At 36.6% G+C, this 16,100-nt stretch overlaps 1 protein-coding gene across 1 annotated transcript in view; it reads left to right on the forward strand.

Moving 5' to 3' along the window:
- LOC104466185 (lipopolysaccharide-responsive and beige-like anchor protein) overlaps positions 1–16,100 on the forward strand; it is a gene marked incomplete at its 5' end in the record, with an annotated part of 104,550 nt that overhangs the window by 13,340 nt on the left and 75,110 nt on the right. The window contains 8 exons of the mRNA XM_010079530.1: positions 5,712–6,743; positions 7,804–7,979; positions 9,267–9,420; positions 9,818–9,998; positions 11,223–11,347; positions 11,712–11,819; positions 13,774–13,945; positions 14,591–15,029. Coding sequence (XP_010077832.1) covers positions 5,712–6,743; positions 7,804–7,979; positions 9,267–9,420; positions 9,818–9,998; positions 11,223–11,347; positions 11,712–11,819; positions 13,774–13,945; positions 14,591–15,029 — 2,387 coding nt within the window. The remainder of the gene's footprint in view (positions 1–5,711; positions 6,744–7,803; positions 7,980–9,266; positions 9,421–9,817; positions 9,999–11,222; positions 11,348–11,711; positions 11,820–13,773; positions 13,946–14,590; positions 15,030–16,100) is intronic.

Genomic DNA, 16,100 nt, shown 5'->3' on the forward strand with positions numbered 1-16,100 from the left:
GATAGAGAGGAAATATATACCTTGAGAGGATAATATGATCATATCTTTTAAACAATTTAAGCAAACTAAAAGCAATAGTTGCATTAGTGAAAATGAGAAAATACATGTGTCATGTGCTGTGTCAATTTATTATTGCATGGTGATGTAACAGTAAGCTATAGCTTGCCTTGATTTTGAAATAAAATGCTGCCAACATGCATAAAATTATCTCTCAGATAAGCAAAGACTTATGTGAATTATATTGACTAGTACTTCCTTTCTTATTCTATAAATTATTTGCATGCATTTTTTTTTTTTTTTAAGCAGAGGAGAAAAAGCAAAGATCTTGCTACTTAGATGAAAATGCAGGAACATTAAAATGTCTTGATACAGTGGCTTTCTTTTTTTTCCCCATTTGTTTGTCAGTGAATGCTTTTTTTTGGTGGAAGCATAGACTTGTTCTAGAAACTTCTCAGGTGTCGTTTTCTGCAAAAATATGTAAATTTGGTTTTCTTAACTTTCTTCTATGAACTGCTCAGAAATAACCCAGAGATTCCTCAGGTCAGTGGGTTACAGACTGTAAGTCAGTGTGTGGTGCACACAGTGCCTTTGTATCCTTCACTTCACGGAACTGAAAGTGAGTTTAGATATCTTCAGATAGTGGTGCCTCCCATCTCAACAGGCCTGGTTTTGTTTGGAGATTAGTTTTCCCTTTTGAACCATTCGTGTTGCTAGAGGAGAAGTGGAAAAGCAGGTCAATTGAAGTCCTTGTTAAGATTTTAGAAGTTGTAACGCTCTCTGGAGTTATGAAGAGGTTATTGATGGCGCCAGCAGCACAGGACTGAGCAGACTCTGTAAGGACACAGCGGTACTACAGAATTGTCTGACCTGGCTGGCAGACGTTCCCTTCCTCTCTCTATTCTACAAAAATTGCCCACCTGATAATGAACAAAGGACAAAATTTTAACATATACTTAAAGTAATTTCCCTATGTTCTTTAATGCAAATGTCAGTCATCTTAACCTTTTTCATTGCTAGATGTGATTTTTTTTCTCCTTGGCAATTAGGAAACGCTGAATGTCAAATTAAAGTAAAATCAATGGCAGAGGCAAAAGCTGCAGGTATTAGCTCACAACTGTCTTTAACTAGTAGTGCGTAGAGATGCATTTGAAGCATTTCAAACAGCTATGGATTAACCATCAAATGATGGTGAAGATTAATGATTGGCCTTTTAGCTCTCTAATTTAGAACAATTTCTAGTAATTAATTTTGTATTATCAGCTTTACAGTTGCAAATGCCTTAAGGAAAATAAAAAATGACTTAAGTACATCTAAGGTTCTCCAAGCTGACAGTTGTCTTCTAAATTGTTGCGTGCTTGCAGATCTTAATGTTTAATCTTTAATACCTTTATATATCATCTCTGTCTGCTTGTGTTTAATAATCATAATTTCTGCTTCATTTTGCATTTTTGTTGATATTGCTTTTGTTAACCTTAGGTGTTTTCTTTGTAGAGTAGTAGTGTTTGGCTTTGTGAACTTGTGTGCTTCAGAAATGCCATGGCATGGAAGAGGAGTGCAGGTGAAGAATTGTCCTGTGCTTCCTTCATACTACCACTATTTCTTGGTGTCCTGTCAAACCAATTACAAATTAATATCATGAGCAGAACTGTTTCGACAGGCTTGTTAAAAAACTGAGTTTTACAAAGCAGTATTTCTTAAATTTGTTTTCTTTTTTTATATAAATAAGAAAACCCCAAACTTGAAATGCAAGTTTGAAAAATACTGTGCTTTAGGTAGTCTGCCTAATTTTATGCATTGCTATTTTAATTTGAATATTATTTAAAGGACAGTATTTAAGGCATTAATTGGTAAGTCACATGAACTCTTTCTGATGTTTACAGAAGAAATAGAAATTACCTTCCTTTTTAAGTGGCTTTTGGGCTTTTTTGTGATTGATGTTCTTCTGTGGTTCTGTACTAATTTTCTTTATCACTGCAATTCTCCTTGCAGTTTCATGCATTGTTCTTAAATCAACATAGATTCTTATCAGACTGTGCTTGCATTTATTTTGCTCATAAGTCTACATTGCCTGTCTGTAAATATAAGTTGTCTGTTTTGACCTTCTTGACAGACTTTTTTTTTTTGGTAGTAGGAATTAACAATCCTGAAGAGCACATTCTGGTTACCAGAGTATTGCAGGTTTCCAAAGTGTTGCTTTGTAATGATAGAAATTTTGATAGAAAGTTTGCAGAAGGGGAGTCGCAGGAAGGATTTTAGTCCAGAATGAAAGCTCATTCTTGTTCAACAGTCCTGTTACTTCTCTGGTTTTTTTGACTTTTAAAAACAGTATGTAGAAGAAAAAAAACCCTTGAAAATGTGATATGTCTTCCTCATTGAGGTATTTTTAATAACTCAGAAATGCAGACATAATTGCTGACTAGAAACTGAAGCTAGACTTTCAAAATAAAAGAAGGGATTTTTTTTTTTTTTTTTAAGATGGCAGAGGACCTTTGGAACAAATGATCCAGGGGAGATTTTATCTCTTTATTTCTAGTGCCAAGGCTGGAGGACTTCCTGGATGCTCTCATCCATTCCATGTTATGGGCTCAATGTGTAGGAAAGTGGGTTTAAATCCAGGGCTGGGCTAGATGATCTGGTGTCACCTTCCGGCCGTAACCTCAGTGATTCCTTGGAGTGCTGGGGGAAAGCAGCTGTAACAGAACTGATGATATGCTTTCAGAATGCCTTTAAAGTTATATTCCTTGATGCTTGCAACTTCCCTTGACTACTTTAACCAGGTTGGTAATTTACCAAAGCTCTTATATAGCTAGAGCTGCTAGAACTTCAAAATTTCTGTTGCTGTTAAAGCTTGTTGTGTTTTGGAATGACCAGTGTAAGCATCAAGTGTTGCTTTAGGGAACTCTTGCAACACTGTGAATGTGCTCTTTTTGCAAGGTGGATTTAGTAACTGCCAGCCCTGCACAACATCTGGAGGATTCATTCCATGAAGATTGAATTTTCCTGTTCCTGAACATGGCGTGAGTCATGTGCTACTCACCATTGTGCTCAAGTTTGAGCACTGAAGAAAATCATGTTTTGTAACAGGTCTCTCCAGCCATTCTCTTGTGAACATCTTACTGTCATTGTGCCTATCCCTATTTTTACTGGGGAGAGATGGCAGCAGCAGTAATAGAATTTGACATACATGTCTCCCTTGTTTGCCCCTTTCCACAAAATAACCCCGCCAACCCAGGGGAAAAAAAAATAACAAGTGCCACTCTCATCTTTATCTTGCTTTGACTTGGTTCAAGGAAACTAGTGAAATAAGATTCGGAGGCTAGACCTGAGACTTGTTCAACAGTTTTGGAACCGGACTAGAATTCAGGTCTCGTGCTTGGATGTAGCTTATTAGTGTTAAAAAAGTAAGTATGCAGTGTAGCCAAAACATGCAAATACTTCTGAGGTGTCATTTTTCCCATGTATTTTTCAAAATGAGTGTTGCAATAACAAGAAACTGAAGGCAAAAATGAATAAAGGTGTCTGTGTTATCACAGATTTGTTACAGCTGTACTTGGATTGCATAAGTAATGCGTATCCTTATTGTGGGTCAGTGTGCTTTCTGGGAGGTACATACGATCAGTTTTGCGGAAATAAACCCAATAGTATTTTCATTCGTTGAATGTCTCATTAGTACTTGTTGGAATAAAAATTTTCAGTAGTTTTGGAAATGGAGGCAGCAACACGGAGAGAGAGAAGAGGGAAAGTGAACTGGAGATCAAGTTGTCAAGATTTCTTCTTCAGAAAAGTAATGGTTTGACCCAAACTAGCACTTTTGCCTAATCATGTTTTTGAAAACACTGGAAGTATGAGGGAGGGCTTATTAGCAGAATCTGTTTTGGGCTGCTTTTGACATCCTGACTGTGGTACCGTTCAGAGAGGATTTAGAAGGAAGTCTTTCTAGAATAATACCACCTCACACACATTCTATTTAGCCATAGATACCCTGTAATCAAATATTTGACAGATTCATTCTGACGGATGAACTTTCAATCATTTGTAATCACTCACACATTTTGTTGTTTGTACATAACTGATTTAAGATTAGTACAGGAAGACTTTTTTTTTTAAACGGGAGGAGGAAGATATCCAAATTGTATTGCTAGAGACTCAAGTTTCGATTAAATCAACTTGAACAAATAACATGCTTCAGATCATGTGTTAGGACAAATCATTGTTCCTCCAGTACTTTAATATATATTTGATTGATGGAGAAAACAGCATGTTAAAAAGCTAATGTTAACAACACAACTTGCCAAGAATATTCCTTTTTACCTTTGTCCTTTCTTTGCTCCTCTCTGTTTTTTTAACTGTAATTTCTAGCATCTTTTTAACCTATCAAGTTAGTTTTTGACTAACATATATTGTCTTAAGGGAAAATATTCCTGCTCACTAATGGTCACTTTGAATACTGTGCACACGAAATCTTCAGATGAGATCAAAATGAATGAGTTTAGTATGTAAGAGAAGAAGAAAATGTGCATTCATATACTTAGTAAAATATATTGCTCTGCTTTGTCTGTGGAAAATGTTTATGATAAAGAAAATAGTTTCAAAAAACCAGCCCTCAACTGCAGCTTATATGTTGGGAAAATTTTGAGAAGTAAGCTTACAGATAAATGAATATTTCTGTTAGAGAAGATAAGCGTAAATTTTAAATAGAAAGGTATGCATAAACTAAATTGAATCACAGCATAATAAAAATTTCAGTGAGTCTAGTGAGATTTTCTTTGAACACACAGCTATTTATTTAGACAAATTTGTTTTATCGTTATGTGTATAAAGAATTTTTCTGTCTGGAGTTGTTTTTATATACCTAGAGACAACAATACTTTTTTTCAGCTCATCTGTAGGAAAGTCGTCTCACTTCCATCCGATTGTGGAGTTGTTCTCATGTACTTTTTAGACTGGGTGAATAGCGTTCAGGAAAGTACTCTGGAGAATTTTAGGTACTATTTGGAGGTCACCAGGATTTTTGGCTTCATTACATGCTTCTTTCTGCTCTGATTTTGTGGGATTGCAATTTTTTTAATGTAAACTTGTTGCAAGTTTTTTTTTTTAATCTTTGCGGATTGTTGAGCATACTCAAGGTGCTAAAATGATGTGAAAGCTCAGATATAGTAACTGCCCCTGCTACTTGTCACAGTGTCCCCTCTTACAAAAAAGTTGAGATTGTTGGCTATCTCAAATTTAGTAATTCTCCGCATGTTATGCTGTTGCATTTTTATCTGCATCCTATACAATTACATGAATGCAAGTAGCACAGATAACTCTAATTACAGATGACTGCAGTTAGCCCAGGAAATAATGCAGATATTAACAAAAAAATGTTAAACTTTAAACATTTTAACTTCTTTTACTAGAAGCAGTTTTTAAAACTCTGAGTACTCCTACTAGACATCTGATTTCCTATCCTTAGGATCATCCTAGGATTTTCTGACTCTGGTGTTATTTTTTTTTTTCTTCTTCTTTTCAGCCATGAATAACAGGTACACTGGAGAAACTTGCTCTCAGTTGAAGTGATCTCCAACACAAAATTATTTTTTATCATGAGGACAGTATCCAATATAAATTTGTAGTGTAACTTTGTGATGTGAACCATGATTTGGGTTTTTTTCAGCGAAAGCAGACATTAGTATATAACTTTTAATGTACTTTCAACTCTGTTCTTTTAGGTAACTTTTGAAATGCACAAAGAGAGTCTTTCTCAAATGTACAAGGAGTACCAAGGGAAAGGAGGTGAAGGGAGTGGAATGTGTTCTTCAACTTCAATTAGAACAATCTCTGGAGTTAGCAAAGAAGCTGAAACCAAGGGCAAGCAACAATGTTTGGAGTTAAAAGAAGATGCTACTGCTCTTCCACGCATTATTGATGATGAGATGGAGTGCAGTACTGAAAAAAAAGAGACCAGTGCCTCATCAGATGGTGACCAACGGACTCATTCAGTGTCTAATCACAGGGAGGAGTTAGAGGGGCAAGACAGGGAGACTACACCAGATTTAGAAGCAGTGCCTTGTGCAGAATTTTCGCCAGAACCAGAAGCAATAAAGCCCAGCATTTCAGAAATTAGTACTGGAATAGCTGAAGCAATTGAAGATTCTCCAAGCAAAGCTCTTGAGCCTGGGGAAGAAAGAGTAGCTGTCACTGCTGCTTCTTTAGCAATACAGACCACTTTGGAAGGAGAAACTCCTGAAAGCCCAGAAAAACTGGAAAAATCATCATTGGAGGTGGAAGATGAAGATGACTTTGTTGATTTGAAAGAGGAAAGTAGCATGCCTTTACCTTCAGAAGAGTTTGCAGAAATTAACAAGGAACCTAGCTCTCAAAAAAGGAAAGTGACAAAGCAGGAAAAAGCAACAGAGAAGCAACCTGAATCTGGGCTTTTAAAATCTGAAGATACAGAAGGTGTGGATGGGAAAAAAGAAGAACTGACTTGTTTACCGGAAACAGTGAGTTCTACAGCTGAACAAGTAGTGACTCAGCTGGGTTCAGAAGGGAAAAAGAAGCTGGAGGAAGAAAAGATTCTTTTTAGTAAAACCAGAACTGCAGAAGAAGATGCAAACGTACATGTGCCAGAGCCTGCTGGAGCCTCTGAGAAAAGAATTGCCAAGCTCGATGTTTCTAGTGTTGCATCAGATACAGAGAGATTGGAGCTGAAAGCTAACACATGTCTAGAAGCACCTCTGCCTCCCAGATCCATACCTGAGGTAAATTCTCTCTTCATCCTTCATGTGTCTAGCTTAAAAAAAAAAAAAGGAAGTTCTTATTTTATGAGATGTTTGAAAGTGTGCCTATACATGGTTTGGAGATTTTAATGTGTGCGCATTTTGTGAGTTATCTAAAGAACACTTTCAACCCTTGATTAAAATAACCATAATGCTTACTAATTTGTGTACTGAAAAGTCTCTTAAAATTTTATTCTTTGTACATCACTTATGGATGCTGATGGAGGTTGAGTATTTGGCTAGATGGATGCTTTGTCTGTGGTGGTACTTCTGTTCTGAAGTTTGAAGTATAGAAGGAAATGTTCATGCATTCTGAGTCAATTTTATCTAGAATTTCTTCTGCTTCTACTCAGCCTCCCTTTTACTGTTTCAGTCTGGTCTTTTGTAATCTTAACTCTTATAATTATTGACAAGTGAACATTCCTTGCGCAGAAAAAAGTAGAGCTTTCTTTCATATCCTAATGGAACTTGTGGAAATATTTTTTTACACTAGGTACACTATATATATATATATTTTTTTTGTAAACTCTGAAATTTGACGAGGCTCTCACTCCATCATGCCAGCCTACCTTTGTGCAAGTGTCATTTAAAACTGGGCTTCTGTTGCATGCTGCAGTGCTCCACGCCTTTAGTCTTTAGTTTAACTAACTCAGCTTTTGATGGTTAAATAGTCATGTATCTGAGTACTTCCCTTCTGCAGAGATACCTGCTAATGGATGCTCTTCATTCTGCACCATTCTTCCTTAAAGGAGGAAAACAACTCTCTACAGCAACATATACTCCCCCTGGGGTAAGGCTGAGTTGCTGCTTGTGTGTACCTAGCCTGGCAGGTGTGGTAGTGAAGCCGTAGACTAGTTTGTGGTTTGGTATATCCAGTCAAGAGCATTTGTGTCATAGTTTTAGCTTTATTTGTAACCACGTATGGAGTATAAACTTGTTGAATATCTAAAATCTCAAGTCTGTTAAAGGCATTTTAGTGTATGCCATGGAAACTAATAACCAAGGTATGGGGTTTTTTTTTGTCTGCAAACTGTGTATTCAGACCTCAAGGCAGCAAGATTCTTCAGGACAAGAGCTAGCTGCTACATCAGATGGGCAGAGAAGAGACTCGAGGTCAACTGTGTTCCGTATTCCTGAGTTCAAGTGGTCACTGATGCACCAGCGGTTGCTCACGGACTTACTCTTTTCCATAGAAACAGATATACAGATGTGGAGAAGGTACATTTATGTGCTTTATATGGAACAATCTAGACTGGCATTTCAATTATAATTAACTTGAGATTTTGCTGAAACTGCATGAGAGTTTTCTTTGAATTTTGCACATCTGGTATTTTAATCATTATTCAGTAGCCTTATTTTGTGGCCTTTATCCAAGTATTCTCAGATTATTTTTTTTAAGACTCTTTACAAACATAAATCTGTATTGGTTGAGGGCCTGCACATATATTTAGACTGACTATGTTGACTACGTTTAAGTCAACGGCAGTCTTGCTGTTGATTTTTATTGGACTGTGATTTTCATGTTCCCGATAGATGGAAGGGCCTGCATCTTTTATGAGTATCTAAATATGGACTAAAGAAAAAAATCTATCCTAAATTCTGTTTATTACTTCTGCATTTACACACACCATGTTGCTGTTTTTTAGGATTCTGTGAACAAAGAGGTGTTCCATGGGTTTAAAACTTAGCTTGTAACAGGGACCTGGAATGTAATCATCAAGATGACTTGAGTAAAAAAAATGAAACTTTGAAAACAGTAGTAATTCTGCATTTAAATGTTAAAATTTAATAACTTAAGGGTTGCATCTATTATTAACTTGTAGTAGTGAATGTCAAATTTAAATAGAACCGTATAGCTGTACTGACCCAGTAAAAAGGAATGTAAGGATGAATACATATAATTATTTAAGTTATTAAAACACAATTGAAACTGAGGTGAATTTTTGTCTGACAATAATTTTTAGGCTGTGACTAAACCTCTCAAAACATCATCAGATATAGCTTAAGTGTATTTTTAGTTTAGGTTCTGTTTCAAAAATCTGTTAACAGGATTTAGGTGTTTGTGTTTTATTGTTGTTTTTTTTTTTTTTAAATTGATTTTAGAAGCCCATATTATTTGCTTTATTTTTACAAAGATTTAGGTTCAAATCTGGTTCACACTTCAAGGAAACTATTGTATTGACTTACAGAATGACTTTTGCTATAGCAAGCAATCATAGACCAGCCTATGAATGTGTCTTTATCCAAATGATGGTTAAGCACACATCTTGATGTCTTTAACAAGCTATGATCTGGAGAGCTAGAAGAACAGAAAGGAAAGGTGGTTTTAGGTTTAGGTTGAAGTACATCAGTTGAACCTTATGGTAATGCAATATTTGCTGCACTACTGCTAACTCTCTGGTTTTAGTTTTATGAAAGCATAAAAATACTAAAATACCATAGCTGTATTCTGAATGCTTTTTTTTTTGTGAAACCTGCCTTTTTCTTTTTTTTTTTTTTTGACAGCCATTCTACCAAAACTGTGATGGACTTTGTGAATAGCAGTGACAATGTCATATTTGTGCACAACACAATTCACCTCATCTCTCAAGTGATGGACAACATGATCATGGCCTGTGGTGGTATACTGCCGTTGCTTTCTGCTGCCACATCCACCACTGTAAGAAATTTCATTTTTATTTGAAAATTCATCTCTTGTGGGAGGATGCCTTTCTTTATTCAGTATATTCACTAGGTCTGTCCTTTTTGGGAATCAGGAATGCATGTGGGATATTCCACAAACATCTTTCCTTCCTTTGCTACGTCCATGTTTTCTCCAAGATAAACTGGGTGCTTGCCCTCTTTGCCTGGAGACATAAAAAGAAGTTACTTGGCTTCATTGTCCTACAGTGGTCTAGAATAGGATTCAATCCCAATAGTAATGATTGTTTCTAGAACGTGAGTAATTACTACATTTGAATGTGACTGAAAATGGCCTTCCATTTTTCTTCATTTAAGTTGTAGGAATATCACCTTTGTAAAGAAGTAAATGTTGCTTTCAATTTTTATCTATGTAGCATGAATTGGAGAACATTGAGCCAACTCAAGGACTTTCAGTAGAAGCATCTTTAGCATTTCTCCAGAGATTAATCAACCTTGTGGATGTGCTAATTTTTGCAAGCTCTCTTGGTTTCACTGAAATTGAGTCTGAGAAGAATATGTCATCTGGAGGAATTCTGCGGCAATGTCTTCGTCTGGGTAGGCAAATAAAACCACTTAATGCGCATAGGAGCTTGCTGTTACTAAATAGTTGTCAATTGTTAGCTTGATTTTTTTCTTCCTTTTTTTGTGAAATTAAGGTTAAATTTAGTCAAGCGTTGGAATATTTTATTATTTTGCTATTACTTTATTCTACAATGCATATACATGAGGTTCCTTTCCTCTTTAAAAAGTTTAGAAGAAATAATTAAGTCTAGTAGCCTGCCTGTTGTGAATGCATGTTTTCATTTTGTCCGTGATTTCTTTTGCCAAAGTGCCCCAAATAGACAAGGCTGAGAATATAGCAGCTTAAAGAAAGAGATCTTGTACTGTATAGAAACACAAGAACCTTTACAATACATAGGAGAGGTTTAAATCTTGAGGTCAGTAGATGAAGGTAAGGTGAAAACTAGAGATATAAATTTCTGAAGCGTAGGGTTCACATTGGACAGTAGTTGTATCCAATATTATATTATGTTTGCATCAAATTGGATTGAAAGAAAATGGTCATTACCTAAAAAAAAGTAATGATTATGCCAGAAATGAGAAAGCACAGGATCATAACTCTTTTCAGTTCATGCTAGTTGCGTGCTGTAAGACTTTTTGTAATGAAAAGTTTAATCTGCATGAGTGCCAGAGCAGCTCAGAGCCTCACCAGCAACTAGCCTTCCTCTCCCTTTCTAGGCAATTAAAACTTTGTGCAGGTAGAACAAGATTTACGGGATGCAAGCAGGTATAGAGGTGGGGTAGTTCTTTTTTCTTTTGAAAATAATAGTAGAAGATGAAACAGGTACAACTGCGAAGATAAAAAAAATAAGTTGTATAACTTCAGGACACTGAGTCCAAGAGTAACAGAGCATTGTGAAGCAAATTTGTTTCACTGGTGTAGCACCTGACTTTCTTCCTTACTGGTCTGTGAAACCGAGCTGTCTTCACCCTCCCTGCCCCGTGGTTGTGTGCATGGTGAAACTTCAGTGAGGAATGCTAACTTACTCACTTTGAAGTGTCTGTTAGATGTAACACACATGTTCTAATAGTTCAGTATTACTTAGTTATTAATTATTAAAGAATCTTGAGCATTGTTTTACAACTATCTAAAATTTATTGAAGAAAAATATGATTTTACTGATGTGCTAAAACTTTTTAGTTTGTGATAAACAGAAATGTGAGAAGCAGAGACTACTATTTCCTGGAGTAAGTCTTACCATTTCTTTTCCCTTCAAGTATGTGCGGTAGCAGTAAGAAATTGCTTGGAGTGTCAGCAGCATGCACAGAAGCCTATTGGAGACACTGCGAAGAACCAAAAAGCAGTGCAGGGCATTATAGGAACAGGAAAGTCTGCAGCAAAGGCAAGTATAAGACCACATTCAGGAGCACAAAAGTCAGTAATTATTACTCTGTACGGAGGGGTAAGTTTTTATACCTGCACCACTTCAATAGAGCTGAAGAGCAGGAGCACTGGAAATCCTGAAGTAGCTTTTCCAAGATGCGAGTTTAACACTTACATATTTGACCTTCCACAGTGAAATAAATCTGTCACAAGAATTTGCCAGATTTTTTTTTTCCTTTAAGATGAAATGCATATCTGATTTTGTGGTCTAGTTATAACGATGTGATATACCGTGGCTGATTGTACACACTTAATGATTCTTGGTAGAATGCTTTTACAAACAGAATCTGGAACAGTTGCTTTGTTTTTTTTTTTTTTAATAGAGTCCAGTGGACATGGTGACTGGTGGCATTTCTCCGATACGAGACCATGACAGGCTTCTGCAGGATATGGATATTAATCGGCTTCGAGCAGTAGTGTTCAGAGATATAGTAAGTTACAAATAATGTTAGTTTATTTTGTAGCTGGATTTCTGCATATATCTGTTTGCTGAACACTTGCTACGTGTTACGCAGTTTGGCTAAAATGAATTTACAAAATCTGAATGCTGCTCACAGTGGTTAGGAACATGTAATACTCTGCAGCTGTTGTAGTGTTTGGGGTTGGAAAGAGAGAGAGATGAAAATCGCTGCCTGCTGATCGGGCTCTTAGGAACATACCAAAGAGCTGATTCTGTGGAATTCTGCCTATTGTATATTAAATATGTTGTGTTTGGTACAAACAGATACTATCACGTGCTGTACATAGACTAGCTGTTTATGTGTACTGTGTATTGTAAAGATGTTTATGTAAGCTTTTTGAAGAATGAGTATCTTTCTAGCTAATTGGAAATTAGAGGTCATCTCTAATTCCTTTACTTCCCCCCCAGAGGAACCAATTTCTGTGTGTGTGCTGTAAATATGCATATGTTTTTTTGGTCTTGAATTGACTAAAAATATCTTTGCCCTATGTCAGCAACTTTATAGCTGATATTGAGGAAATTGAGATTGATTGCTTAAAAAACCCTTCTGTAAGCAAATACAGCAACTATAATGGCTATGAGTCATTGGTGGATTTGTTCTGGACACCAGAACTTATTTTACAATAATTGGACTATTTAGCAAGTATAATGATTTACACAGTGACTTTTGTTCTGTCTGGAATAGGGAAGGATCTTCATTTTTTATCTTTACAGCAATTATTGATTGAAACAAGCTTCTTTCAATCCCTGCTTCTGTATCAGTGTGCAAAATAGTAGCAGGAAGTGAATCTTCCATATTGGTGACATCTACAGTAATCCTAATGATACAATCTTCAAAATTAAGCCCATTTTGTGTTCTCTTTCTTTCTTTTAAAAAAACAACATGCACACACAACTCCTGCTTTTTTTGCACATCGAATCCACCAGCTTTTCTATTTCACAAATAAATGTAAAATGATGGAATAACTCTGCTTTCTGGCTGCTGTATTGAGCTGTGGAGAAAAAGTAGATTTTAAAAGATCTGTTTTGGAGTAGTTTTTTTCTGAGCTGCTTATACTTGCATCTAGATGTTTTATGCTTGATTTGCATGCAGTTTCTTGAGTTGTGTTCAGCACACAGAATTGTGGTTGGCATGATTTGAACCTGGATAGGAGGAATTCGGGCAGATTCCACTTAACTATCAGTACTAGTACGTCCAGTAGTATATGAACTTTATTTCAATGAGTTCTACAAATGTAGCAGAAAAAATAAGGAGGAGGTAGTGCTGATTCACTAGGTCACAACTTTATTAATTATAGATGGAAACTGTCTTCAAAAATTTATCTGGCAAGAAAATAGTTTATAATCCTTACCACTGTAACTTTTGATGAAGTCACAGCAGTAATGCAAATGCGTATTTGCCAATTCTCCCTTAAATTATACAGAGTACAGTACATCCATCTGGACAATCCGATGATGAAATAAAACCTTAACGCTGGTTCTGGATTTTGTTGCACTTCCGTCATTAAGAAGTAGTAGTTTATAAATGGTTTTACAGTTTTGAGTATGCTTGCCTGGCTGTACTTCACAGCAAACGCTGTTAATATCTTAGCACATTTGAGGAAGCGTGTAACAGAGGAAACATAAATAAATAAAGGGGACCTAGTGCCTGCACTAATTTGAAATATGTAGTCAAAACACACAAACCGTAGTCAAAGTTGTCATATTTACAAATGAAAGAATTAGTGCCACTTGAATACAGTTGCCATACTCCCCAGCTTTATAGGTGAGACAAACTGTGACTAGGGAATATTGTTCTTCCATTGTTGACGTATCAACTTACTCTCAGTCTGTTTATGGTAGCACTGGGCATACTTTACAGAAAAAAAATAAGTATGTTGCTGAAATTGTAATGGAAAAATCTGTGTCCCCCCCTTTTTTTGCAGGAGGATAGTAAACAGGCTCAGTTTTTGGCTTTGGCAGTTGTATATTTTATATCTGTGCTCATGGTTTCAAAATACAGAGATATACTGGAACCCCAGAACGAAAGACATCCACCAAACCATAGCCAGTCACTCAAGGAATTGGAGAATGAAAATAATGAAACTCCTGCTAAAGGTAAACTTAATTATTTGGCCAAATGAAATAATCTGGTGTACGCATTTTAACATTCTGCAGAAGTCCATGTAAGATTGTATAGAAATACATGCATTGTAAGCACTTGAATAAACAACATTGTAGTATTCAATTTGCCTCATTATTTGTGTGTATCTTTTTCTGATCTGAGAGGAACCTGCTCTCCAGGTTGATTTTGCTGTGTAGAGGTGGTGAATCTCACTGACGTAGCTAAGTATTCACAAATGCTTGTTGCAGAAACATCTTGTGTGAGGTTTAGTATGCATAAGCATGGACTGGAAGCTTTTTGTTTCTACTGTGAGACTGTATTTTTCTTTCTTCTATTTTTCTTTAGGATGATCAATAATTTTCATTATTTGACTGAGTCAGTATCTTCTATTTCTTTGTCTCTTGATTTTCAGATGCTATAGCTTTTCAGGCTTCTCAGAAATTAGAAGAAAGTTTTTCTGTTCTAAGCTTCCTTCCAAATACTTACAGATAATATTAAATCTCTAAGTAGGCAAGAGGAAATACAGCTGTGTTATTTCATTTGTCATGTGTTGGTGTTACTTCTTTAGGAGCATTGCAGGGAATGAAGTTCTGTTAATACTGAATTTAAAGTGTGTTTTCTGTCTTTGGTGTGAACAGATGCAGAAAACCTATCTGTTGTTCTCGGTGCTTCAGCCTCCACTGAAGATTCAGAAAGTACAGCGTCTGTCCGAAGAAGGGATTCTGGTCTTGGGGAGGAACCAGCTTCAGGGCAAGCAAACAGTTCTGATGGTGTTGCTGAAGCAGGACCGCTGCATGTCAGTGCAGGTCCGGATGCAATCAGTGAAGTACTCTCCACGCTTTCATTAGAAGTCAATAGGTCTCAGGAGGGCAGAAGTGAGGCAGGAACTGAGGATAGTAAGCCTGCATCTTCTGTGCCAGCTGCAAAAAATGTCAATGTAAAGGATATCCTGAGAAGCTTGGTCAGCACGCCAGCTGATGGGACTGCAGTGGATTCTGCTCTGCCGCCACCAGCCTTCCTTGGAGTTCTTGGTGATGGAGCTGCTGAGCAGCCTGTACAGTTCCGTTCCTTTGACAGGTAATGTAACTTCTGAGATATTTGGGCTATTTCATTTTGCTTCAGATATCTGTAAGGAACAGAAAAAATGCACACTCCAGTTCACCAAATGTACAGTGTCATCTGGTACTTAAGATGCTTTGATTTACAAGTAAAATCCTTGACTGCAAAGTCCACCGACATCACACGGGTGCATCATGAAAGTATGCTCTGCAGTTCATGGGATGCTGTGTTATGATGGAAAAGACTGGAAATGCAAAATGACTGGTGGTTGGGTTATACTTGAAGGTCTTGAAGCCACCACCTCTTTTTAAGAGTTAATTCTTCTGTCTCTGTACGTTACAGCTCAGAAGCAATATGGTAAGAGGGCCAAGAAATTCCCTAGAAATTATTGCAAGAGTAAAAGAAAAGATGAAGGGTGTAAGCTGTTCGTTTGTCTTTCCTGTTCTCCTATTCCTAACTGCAGCACTTGGAGATGAGTGCTCCTGTACTGTGCATATTTAGTCAGTTTTAAAGGACACAGGAAATAAAATGGACGTTAAATAACTTAAACTGCCAATGTGTAGATTAGCATGTGTATTGATCACAAAGCTGCATCTAGTTTGTTACTGGTTTAGTAATAGTTACAAATGGATCAAAAACAATGGTGTAATCATCTATGTGTCCTGCAACCTATAGGATACTCCCCTATTCATTTATGAAAATGCATCTGTGGTCTGCCATGTGTGGTGCTAAAGGCCTGCTTTAAATCTTTCAGCCTTCATTCAGTAGATGTACCCCAAAGCTGTTAGGTTTGCTTTGTTGTTAAAATAGCTTGTAATTTTGTTTAATTTTAATAAATATTTGCCTTTCTTAATAGTTGCTGCAGTGGATTTAAAGTGGGTCATAAAAGGTTTTTCTTTCTTTTCCTTTTAGATTGAAGTCCTTTCCTGATAAGAATTTTGGTGACCTCTCCATCTCAGTCCCATTAGCTCTTTATCTTTTTCCAAGTATAGGAACACATTGTCTTTTACTACGCTTACTGGCTTTTACCTCTCTAGGATTCCCCAAAACAAAGAACAAAAGAAAGAATCCCCTAACACCTGCATTCCT

The sequence above is a fragment of the Pterocles gutturalis genome, unplaced genomic scaffold (assembly GCF_000699245.1).
Source record: "Pterocles gutturalis isolate BGI_N339 unplaced genomic scaffold, ASM69924v1 scaffold10249, whole genome shotgun sequence".
Classification (NCBI taxonomy): Eukaryota; Metazoa; Chordata; class Aves; order Pterocliformes; family Pteroclidae; genus Pterocles; species Pterocles gutturalis.